The 12,241-nt window shown below is 32.9% G+C and overlaps 1 protein-coding gene across 1 annotated transcript in view; it reads left to right on the top strand.

The window, feature by feature from the left end:
- LOC143223866 (protein amalgam-like) overlaps positions 1–12,241 on the top strand; it is a 124,528-nt gene that overhangs the window by 83,322 nt on the left and 28,965 nt on the right. The window contains exons 3-4 of the mRNA XM_076452342.1: positions 9,261–9,468; positions 10,515–10,685. Of these exons, the coding sequence (XP_076308457.1) occupies positions 9,261–9,468; positions 10,515–10,685 (379 nt within the window). The remainder of the gene's footprint in view (positions 1–9,260; positions 9,469–10,514; positions 10,686–12,241) is intronic.

The raw sequence follows: 12,241 nt of genomic DNA on the forward strand, positions 1-12,241 counted from the left end.
TTTTGCATTTTATTTTAGTACTTTTTGTCTGTTAATGAACTAGGGTGAGTGAACTGTTGTGAAAAACTTACAAAGGTGATACTAGAAAAGGTTGAGAAGCACTGGTCTTATTTAGACCAACTTTATAGACTTTTTAGATAGTGCTTATCGTCTAGTACAACTTCGTATACCACAATTGTATTTATATCATAAAATATGTATCTGCATTAAAAATACCCCGCCTACCAACTCTTTTTTCGAAGAAGCAAAAAAAAAAGTGAAATATACCTATCTACCTGCTCTATTTTTCAGCATCTAATAGAAAATAAAGCATTTTTTCTAAGTCTAAGTTAATCCCATACTTTAAGTATAATATTTCATTATTGTTACCTTCAATTTTGATCGTTACTTACTTTTTTACGGGTTCTTTGTCTATAATAAGTAACAAACTTATCACTAATATCATACCTTTTATCTTTTGAGATACAACTATACGAAACGATCTAAAGTGAAGTTAAAACATATGATTGTTTTTTCATGAACATTACGTGAGCAAAATTTAGAAAACATTTCATTTAAATATCAATGAAGCTGACAATTAAATATAATTTATCACTCTCATCTCAGAAATAATTGTTTTGAATTACATATTGGATTTATTTTAAAAAATAGTGGTCAAATATATTGATGTTTTTGTTACTATTACTACTTCTACATGACCATTCTTGAAGTTACTAAAACCTGGGAAATAATCACGTGATATCAGTAGTCCCCCGATAGCTACTCAGTCATGGTGCTAATCTTGTTTGTCCGTCTCGTTCTTTAATCACTTCACTTTCTTGATAGGAAACCTTACACACAAAACAAAACTAACTTTTCAAGTGGAATATTGATCTATTTCTATTACAGACTTCCTTTTATCCCTCTGGACTGAGAGAGATCAGAAAGAAACGAACACTTGAATATGTTGTGGAGTACGATTCTAATAATGAAATCATAATAAGAAAACAGTATGGTATATATATAAACAGTCAAGAGACCATAAACGAAGTAGGAAGAAACAATCAATGAACCACAAAATAAGCCGACTACGTACATTGCAATAGTAGAATAATCAAATATTATTTCTTATATTGCTGATTGATGAAATACTGTTACCAAATTAGACATGTACTTTGGTACAAAAAACACTCACTATATAGATTGGGTAGTATAATGAATTTACTCTTATACATTTAAAGTTTTTTTTAAGTTCAATATATATTTAGTAATGCATGTAACGTATATTGTTAAATGTGTATTGCGCAAGTCGCGTCTGTTCTCTAATTTGTAGAAGATTGTCGAAAGTAAAAATCAATAATACATAACTTACGAAAACCCCAGCGTATCTCCAAGTATTTTTGTCAAGTGTATTTTTGAGAACTTAGCCTAATGAGTATAAAAGCTGGCTACAGTAAGATAGTAATAGAATATTGTTGGTCTGTTACAGTCAATATAATACAGGCTTTGGAAGCTATAATTTGTTATTAACGCTTATTAATCGGCGAACTACAGATATATGACCACGAATTTTTATAGATTTCTAACATTATATATATACACCGTTTAACTTTCGGGGGATTAACTTCAAACGTCAGTATTTCTACGAAGACATTGTATAACTTTGTGAAAAACTCGCGTGTGATAAGGAAGGAGCTAGCTAGCTCCTCGTTAAATAAATCGTACCTCTATCGACAAAGAATTAATTAGCTCGTCGTGAACCTTCAATAAGTTATTAAGAAAGTTTATTTTATTTATATAAAGTATGTAAAGTCAAATTAGGATAACTGTAAAACACACACACACACACATGTATACTGAATAGAATCGCTCAGAAGATGGGTGTGGCCTTGGACTATGAAACCGAGGGTTCAAGAGTCGTGTTCTGTTGCCGCAAATCAGCACTCCTCACTTTGGGGCCGTACACGCGTTATGAGAGTGCTAGTCATATACAGTGTTTTATTAGAGAAGAGTTGACAGTAGATGTTGGCTGGGTAACTTCTTTCTAGTATATCGTAGTTATCCCTTATGTAGTTTTGCGCAAAATTTAAGACAATAAAAATAATATCTAGATGGATAATGAAATTAAGCCTCTTAATATAGCTTACAACCTAAAGAAGCAATATAATTATATTTGACGTTATTTCAACGTTTTTTTTCTTTTAATCTTTCATAACAAAACGATTTTTCGATATTTATCAGTAAACATACTCTCATGGCAAATTTTTACCATAGTTGCACAACTAATGCTAAGTATTATAATTTATTTCAGACGATTCTCCGATTTATAATGTATGTTTGTGGTTTTCTTATAGTAAAGCCACATCGAGCTATCTGCTGAGCCCACAAAGGATAATCGAATCCCCTGATTTTAGCGTTGTAAATCCGTAGACTTACCACTGTACTGGCTAGGGGTTTATTGCATTTTGTACGTTACGTATTACTATTTTAACTGACCGGAGTTTGAATTTGAATTTAGTAGTTAATGAACTGTTAATATGGACTAGATCTACCGCCCCTCGCTAGTACAGCGGTATGTCTACAGATTTACAACACTACAATCAGCGGTTCGGTTCCCCTCGGGGGACTCAGCAGATAGCCCGATGTGGCTTTGCTCTCAAAAAAACACACACACTAAATTTATATTATTTGCCAACAGATTGAATAACACAATTTCCTTTTCTACCGCAAATATATTTTAATATACAAACATAAAAACAATACAATTTATGACAAAGTTAATTACTAATAGATATTATAAGTGATGTTTTGTTATATAAAATTGTTTTGCAAACTTTTCAATACTGAGTTTTATATTCGGTCTAAAACTGTATAATTTTACCGATGATCCAAGTTCACGATGAGAAAATTCCGGGTTGATATTATTACATTTCGCTTAAGGTAGCTAGCTGTCGTTTCTTAATTGGCCCCATAAACATACCGATGAAAATATTTAATATCCTTGTAGATATAATAGCATACGAAGTAATTCACTGAAGTTGAACGGTTTGTTATGTCGGAAATCTCTAACGTTCCTGGTCAAGTTCTGTTGTTTCCGATTGATATACATTAATCACATGTGTAACTTTCTAGGCCTATAGCGTACTGACTGTAGCTGTGCAATAATATTCTCCTTCATTTTCTCTCGGATAGGTACTTTTTATGTAAAACACGCAAGACTCTAGAGCCTTCACCAAAGCTGAAGGCAGTACTGTCAATCACTAATATTATATTCGCACGTAGTATATTGTTGATCCTCACTTAAGAATTCTCTACAAGTTTCGCGAACAGACGGAATTTGCGCAATACACAGTTAAAAATTATATTCGCACGTAGTATATTGTTGATCGTCACTTAAGAATTCTCTACAAGTTTCGCGAACAGACGGAATTTGCGCAATACACAGTTAAAAATACATATCTCAGGCAAAAAAGAAAATTGTACCGAAAGAAGCGTAGATACTGAATTAAATGTAGTAAGATAAATTCGTTACACTACAAACCAGGTTTTGATACCTGCGGTTGGCCGAGAAGAGAAGTGTGTGTGTTTTGCTTCTAGCAAAGCCAGATAGGTTATCTGCTGAGCCCACCGAGGGGAATCGAACGTCTGATTTTAGTGTTGTAAATCCGTAGACATACCGCTGTACTAGCGGGGGGCGGAGAAGATACACCCAATTGTGCAGTTTTGTGTTTTAACTTCAAACAAACAAAGACGGCGAATTTAATTAGACATGCATCTCTAATTTAGAATCCTCCAGTGTGATTGTGGTAACGTTACGAATTTACAACGCTAAAATCAAGAGTTCGATTTCTCGTGGTGACACAGCGTAGGTATCTTATTATGTACCTTTGTGTTAAAACAAATATATATGCGCTGATTTGGAAAGAAGATGAATATTAAGAATATAAATGAGAAAAGCAAAGTTCGTGATTTCTATAAATATTAAACTGCTTGTATTGCAGTTAAGCATCGAAAATTAAAAGGATCCATTGTCAAGTTTAAATATCACAGTACATACAAGAACTTATTCATTATTAGCTAATGAAATAAACTGTAGAAGTGTAGAACTGTGCTTGTTCTGTTTTCATTTTTTTATTTATTATTGTATATATTTATAAAGTGGGTTTTTGATCAAGGGTTCGAAAGATTGTTTTTAAATTTCGCGCAAAGCTACACGAGGGCTACCAGCGCTAGCCGTCGCTAATTTTATCGACGAATCGAGATTGACCGTCACATTATAACTCTTTCACGGCTAAAAGGGCGAGCATGTTTGGTGTGACGGGGATTCAAGCTCCCGATCCTTGGATTACGAGTCGCGCGCCTTAACCACCTGACCATGCTGGACCGATTCTAAAGTAAACTGTTAACAAACTTTCATCATCAAGACAAAATGTTTATGTAAACTTAGTTGAATATTTTGATATTCTACAGAAGAAAGTAAAGTATTATTCAGTAAAAAAATCCTGTTAAAATACTGTCAAATATTTAGTTGAAAGTTGTGAAAATTTTCCAAGTATCAAAATTTAGAGAGAAATAACGTGCGTGTATGACAGTTATTATGCCATAAGAAAGAAGCCTATATTCATGAAAGTATAGATTTTAATTTTGAATTAATGTACATTATGAACGCTAATTTCAATGCAACTTTTCCATAGGCAAAAATAAAAAAAAATGTTGACTCGTTAGGTGGTTTTCCTAAAATATATTTCACACTACGTCTACGAAGGAACGCCATTCTACTTTTATCCTGTCCTCCAGTGGCACAGCGATATGTCTGCGGACTCATACCGCTAAAAACCGGGTTTCGATACCCGTATTGGGCACAGCACTGATAGCCCTTTATGTAGCTTTGTGTTTCATTCTAAACAAACACTTCACAAATGAAGTCCTACATAATAGATAGTACTATTTAAGCCATAGTAGGCGTAAAGCCATTTTCAGATACGTTACCGTGAAACTTTCAACACTGCCGTCTTTCACAGTTTCATTACTCTCAAAGTCAATCTAAGTTAAAGTGTTACCTGGATGCAAAACCCACTCCATTTCTCTATAAGAATGGTGAGAAAATATAATGCTTTGATTTATCAAATTAACTAGCGTATAGCCCGTCAAGAATAACGGGCAAAGTAATAACACCCCCAACCCCTAACCTTACATTTCATAACTAACCGAAATAAATACATTTGGCGAAATCCAACGAGACCAATAAAGAGAGAGAAAAGTGCAGTCGGAGTAGTCAAGCATCGGTAAATTCCTTTGTGAGCGAATCAAAACTAAGATCATTCATGAAATGAATTCGAGGCGTATTCATAAAATATTTACAGGTAAAATCAGTTAGATATACAACATTCAGTGCGTTTTGGTTACACCATGTTCTCACAATGGCTTTTATGTCATGTAGCTAAGCAACAAAAGGATAACCTAATAATGTTGTTAGTCTATGTGCTCAAAGTATAAAATGAAATGTATATTTGTTGATTTATTAATTTAGAGTCTCCGTTGATTAAAGAGGTTTGTGATATAACAGGAAATAGGATACTTCAGAAACAATTTAAGTTTAAAAGTGAATCGATATTTTTACTTTGTGATAAATATTATGCACTTGGCTCTAGGTTAGGTGATCCCACACAACATTTTTAATTTAGGCTTATTATACCAACACTTATAAAGCTTTACGGCACCCTTAAACCTCCGTCATCAAAATCGTAATGCTATTCCTTTTATTTCGAGATGGCCCGGCATGGCCAAGCGTGTTAAGGCGTGCGACTCGTAATCTGAGGGTCGCGAGTTCGCATCCCGTCGCGCTAAACATGCTCGCCCTTTCAGCCGTGGGGGCGTGAAAATGTGACGGTCAATCCCACTATTCGTTGGTAAAAAAGTAGTCCAAGAGTTGGCGGTGGGTGGTGATGACTAGCTGCCTTCTCTCTAGTCTTACACTGCTAAATTAGAGACGGCTAGCACAGATAGCCCTCGAGTAGCTTTGTGCGAAATTTAAAAAAAAAACAACAAAACAAACAAATGTTTCGAGAAATTAAGAGAATCAAACTGGACGTGACACACAGATATAGAAGAACAAATATAAAAAACAGGCAAACAAACAAAAATAACAAACAGGCGTACTCCACGCATTTAAGAAAAACCTTCGCCAGATCTTCCACTGTGTATGGACAACAGTTTCTAAGTTCCAGTTTGAACGGCACAAAGGTTCGTTGGATCTACATTGATGTAACTGGAACTTTGAGGTTAACAGTTAATGTGAACTACTGGGGATCAAGTTTTTTTTACTCATCATTTTCATTAAAACAGTCGTTAATTTCGAGATATGACCTTTATTAGCTTCAAATCGTTTGATTATTATCTTGTTAATATCACAAGAAGGTACAGCCATCTTCCTTACCAGGATTTTTAAGGCATTTCATAATCGTAACATCCACTTTGCAGACAAAACATTATCCTTTAATCACTTAAGGTGTGGTTTTGGAGCCAGTTGATCTCTTCAGCTTTGTTTTACAATTTTTTTCGGTTCTGTGAAAAACACTGAGACTCCATCCATCGAAACGTTGCATTATTATCTTCTTTATTATGTATTTATTTTATTATCTGTGTTTGTTTCAGTTCAATATATGTTTAGAAATTCATGTAACTTATATTATTAAATGTATGTATTGTGAAAGTCCCCTCGGGTTCTCTATATTTGTAGATTTTCGAGGGTAAGAATCCACAAAACATCTACATAAATACTAATATTGTTGGGCCAACTGAATTTTCTAGAATCTCATCTAATGAGCACAAAAAGTAGTCATCGCAACACGATTGGAAACAATTTAATATTGTTAATTTGCTACAGTCAATATACTAGAAACCTCGGAAGCTACAATTGTAGTAAACGCTTATTAATTGGAAAACTACAGATGTTTAGCTAGGAACGTTTATAGATTTCAAACATAACAAACCGTTCAACTTCAGAGAATTAACTTCGAACGTTACTATTTCTAAGAAGACATCGCATAACTTCAGGAGATTAACCACGTGTGAGCAACGAGAGATACCTTACACGTTAATCGAACTGTAGTGATATCAACATTGAATTATTCGATTGTCGTGAACCGTCGATAAAATAAAATACTCAGTTCCAGACCACATGGAAGACTCAGTATTGTTTTTAAGTTTCTAAAACTCTTGTATGTAAGTCATTATAAGAAATAACCGTTATTATAAATTGTGTTATTACTTGTGTATTAAAAAAAATATTCGTGCTATAAAGAAAATTGTATGTATCAATCTTGTTGGCAATTATCGTAAATGTGATATATACTGCCATTAAATTAACTTCTAAATTAAAGTTAAAATTTTTGGTTATTTGAAATCGTAATACGTAACGTATGTAGACTCAAGCGAGATAAATCCTAATACGTAACAATTATATAATAATTTTGTTATATTAGTAAACTTACTTGTTAAGGAATATGCTACATCAATTAGCCCATAAGTTTAGAAATAGCAGTATTAGATTTTAAATGGTTGAAAATTTATTATCAATCAAATATATACGATGATTAAAAATTGTTAATTTATAAAAGGGAATAGAGATCGTCAAAAAAGAACAGAAACAAGTTGAATCAAAATACAAATATTGTATTTTACAAACTTACGACTAGCAACTCTAGAAAAAAGTAAAGAAACTAGTCTTAAAATAGTGTTTACATTATTTTGTCAAACTATAAATCCCTGTTTTAACTCCACATCCATAGTACTTAACTCCCCTAAAATTCATAAGTAAACATTATAATAAAACGTTAGCATTCTAATAAAATGTGATGTTATTTTCCATCATAGTGGGCGGACTATGAAATTAAGTTGTAAATCCAGAACAAACAGCCACAGCTAGCTAGAAATTGTATTAATTACACGAACTAGAGGCCTAAAGGCAGAAATCATGTATTGAATCAATATCTCCAGGATCAAAACTCAGAGCATGATGGAATTAGACAAGCTTATTTGCTTGTTTACATAGCACAAACTACAATGACCGTTTATCACTTTGTTATTGCAAGCATTTTATCTTAAATAGCGTTGTAAACCCTAAGGCTTACAGCTGAACCACTGTGGTGGTGGGGTACATTGAAATGTCTTTAATTAGGGATTTTTAATGGTGGGAGCTAATCCAGTCTTAAAATATGGTCACGTGGACATCCTCTCATTTTACCAATTTAATTCTTGAAGTAGTTCTTTTTCAGTTAATAATTCTGTAGCCTTCAGTGGCGAAAAATAAAACAACATTGTAGATTATTCGAGTACAAGATTAATCTTACTTTATCAAATTGTCAGAAAATTTTCGCTTTGCATGATCATCTCACTAAATAATTAACTTTACCTGTCAACTCTAACCGTCTTAACTACTTTTTCAATTATATTAATCTGGTTACCAGTTTTGTGTATTAGAGGGAAATACTAACGAGCAAAAACTATTGTGACAATAATATTCCCCTTCTCAAGCTGGTCAATGATAATTTTTCACACTAAAATTGCTAAAATTCAGCGTTAGTTTCTCCACAGCGAATACAGTACAATTAGTCCATTTTGTTTAGCTTTTCAATAAAGAACAAAATAATATCTCTATGAACATTAAAAAACGTCATTTTATAGTGATTAAATTTATGAATTACCTTGATAACTTTGATAGAAAACATCAGACAGAATTCTTATAGAAAATTATAGAAAGATAAATTATTATCTTATTTCGTATAATTTTGAAAAGTTGTAAAAATATTACAAAATGACGTACAAGTAAGCAATACGAAGTAAGTGTAATAAAAAATAACTTTAACAGATATACCATGACTATATGAACGTTACACTTGACCAAGATTTTAACGTTAAGTATTTCTGTTTTTACTCTTAACTTAACCGGTAATCCAAGGTGATTGATTCCATCCAGTAATTGGGTCGATTTGTGAGAAGGCTTTGAAATCCCCTCCATATATCATGGTTACTTGAGCTTGTTGTAAAGTGGAGTGAGTCATGTATTGAAAATAGGGTAGTCGTAAACGTAAAAGCAAATAGTAGTTGTCAACCTCACTTTCATTTAGTACAAGCATCTACGAAACCTTTTCTATTCTAACATTCTTCTTGGTTATTGCTAGCTTGGGCACATGATTTGTAATAAATGTCAATAAATTACTTGCCTATTCTTCAAGTTCTGTCCTCTTTCTCTATTAATTTAAGTTTTTTTCTTCCTACAGGCGGCGTGGATAAAGGTAGAAACTAAGGCCATACTATCTATCCATGACCATGTGATTACTCGAAACTACCGCATCAGCCTAAGTCATGTTGACAGCAGGAACTTTGTGCTACACATCAAGAACGTGAAAGAGTCCGACAGGGGAGGATATATGTGTCAGCTGAACACGGCTCCCATGATGAGCCAAGTTGGCTATCTGGATGTAGTATGTAAGTAAACGGTCAGAGGTCACCATTTTTGTAAAATGCTGCAAGTATCATATAATTTTATACCTCACGTGTTCTAGACAATGTGCTTCAGGCTTTTAAGCTTGCAGGCTTTACCTATGTTTATCAAAAGTACATGATCGTCTTGCCCTTTTTTTTTCATGCTGAAATATCCCAGTTCTAGTGTATCTTGCAATTTATATCTGGAATGTTTACGAAACATTGCATTTTTCATTTTCATGCACACATTTGTAAGATATGATAACAATAAAAATAATAAAGATATCTTCTAGTAAAGCTAAAATTAGTGTCATTACATTTCTTTTATACTTTCGTGAATTGCCGTTCACTTTCAAAGCAACTCTCTTCTTCTCAAATTTGCAATTATATGTTTTTGATAAAAGTAACTTTTCAAAACTCTCTTCGTACTAAAAGGGCTCTTTTGTGAATACTTTTACATAATAATAACTTGACTGTTATTCAGTATTCGCATAGATAAGATTTTTTTTTACCAAAGGTAAATGCAAAATATATGAGATAACAAGCACTGTGGTCTATTATTTGTTCCTTTTTCTCACTTCTGAAAAAAAGATTGTTTGTTTAATTTCCTATTAAATAAACAAAATGTTATTTCTTAAAATGACATCTACGTGCTAGAAAGGCTTTGTTTTTTAGATTATGCTGATATGTTCTAAACATAGTAAGTGATATCTTCAGGCATATACGGTGCTTTGAATACGCCTAGCCTAAAATACCTACTTTCCACTGAACAGTTCAAAGGCTCCTTTATTATTCCGTAGGCCACAATGAAACGATGAAGCTCTTCTTTAATCTTTCGTGCTTTGGTTAAACCTGAAATGAAGATCTATATTAGCTCCGAACTGATTTTTATTGGATGCATTTAAAGAAACAAGCTGTGTTTGTTAGCCATATGAAAAGGCTAACCTTTACTTTGCTATCATTGCAAATAGTTATTTTAGTATTATGCAATTAAATTATCTGAGGAATGTTAAAAAAAATGTTTTTGAATTAATGCAAACAATCCACAGTTCCTCCACAAATTCAACGAGAGAACACCAGCTCGGATATCATAACCACAGAAGGATCAAATGTAACTTTGACGTGTGTTGCTAAAGGATATCCCACGCCAAACATCACATGGCGACGAGAGGATGGTCAGCCCATAGTGGCAGTGAATTCTGAAGGACGGTTAGAAAATTGTAAGTGTTATTATGTAGCATACATTCTTTACTTTTAAATTCATTTTGGATGTCGGTAAATCCGTATACTGTTACTGAATAATTGACATTATTACACTTGTTGCAAGTTCGACCTCTTATATTTCCGAGAGTAAACAGTATGAAGTTTCAAAGGTATTATAATATTCAGCTTTATATTGCATTTGTTTCTTTACATTATGATATATAAACTTACTATCAAGCATTTTGTTAGCCCTTTTGTCAAGTCTGTCGTTTCAAGTTTACTGAGTGATCTATCTAATTGTCACTTTTGCATTTATAGTATGAAAACTGTTGCTTAACACGTAGTATTGAATTAAATAGAACTGGAATTTTCATCTTAAAAGGTACGTTATAGATAAAATGCCAAGCGAGAAAACATCGGAATTAGGTACAGCTGTCGCTTGTTTAAAATTATTAATCAGAGTGTATCCAGTTAACCTTAAACTAAGTGATGAAATTGACTGTCACTTTTATAACGTATCCACAACTGAAAGTTTGGACTATGCGTAAGACCGAATAGACATGTAACTATTAAACCATCATGATCGCCCATGTATTATTCAGTCTTTAAGGTGTAAACAATGTTATTACCAGTAAATGGTTTTAAAAAGAAAACGCAAGATTTTTCATGACGTCGTCCCTTTGTTTGTTTATAAATTTGGCGCAAAACTACACGAGGGCTATCTTTAGCCGTCCCTAATTTATCAATGTAAGATTAGAGGGAAAATAGCTAGTCATCAGCACTCACAGCCAACTCTTGGGCTACTCTTTTATCAACGAATAGTGGGATTGACTCTACAATATAACAACCCCACCGTGGTGTATGTTCTAGAGTTTGCGTGATTGGTATATAAAATACGACGAGCCAAGAGACAAATAGTATTAATATTATTGGTCAGCTACAGTCACTGTGCTACAGGCCTAGGAATATATAATTGTGTTTATCCCGTATTAACTGAAAAACTACAGAATTTGACCAAGAACGTTAATAAATTTCGAACATTAAAAAAACCGTTCAACTTCAGCGAATTACTTCGGATGTTACAACAATTTTTTAAAGGACATTAAATATCTTCATCGATAAAAACTAACGGTGTGAGGCCAATCAAGCTAGCTAACCTAAGCGAGATACAACAATATCAACTCAGAATTAATTTGTTCGTTATAGACTTGAATCGTCAATAAAATATTCACTTCTATACCGGATATAAAACACAGTATTGTCTGTAAGTTTTTTTAAAACTGTTGTATATAAAGCATCAATTGTAATAACTGTTACTAATATCTGATATTATAAATTATATTGTTCTTTTCTGTTTTGTATTGTAAAAAATATTTGTGATAGAAAAGAATAATTGCATGTATCAGTAGTGTTGGCAGATATCATCAATTTTATATATATTAACATTTAATAAACTTTTAAATTCAAATTTCCGTTTATCTAAGATAGTAATATATGACGTATGTAACAATAAAGTGGAGACTCTTTCGGGATCTGAATCAGAGACAAAATCCGATATAAATTAAAATTCAAA

This window comes from Tachypleus tridentatus, chromosome 8 (genome assembly GCF_004210375.1).
Source record: "Tachypleus tridentatus isolate NWPU-2018 chromosome 8, ASM421037v1, whole genome shotgun sequence".
In the NCBI taxonomy this organism is placed as follows: Eukaryota; Metazoa; Arthropoda; class Merostomata; order Xiphosura; family Limulidae; genus Tachypleus; species Tachypleus tridentatus.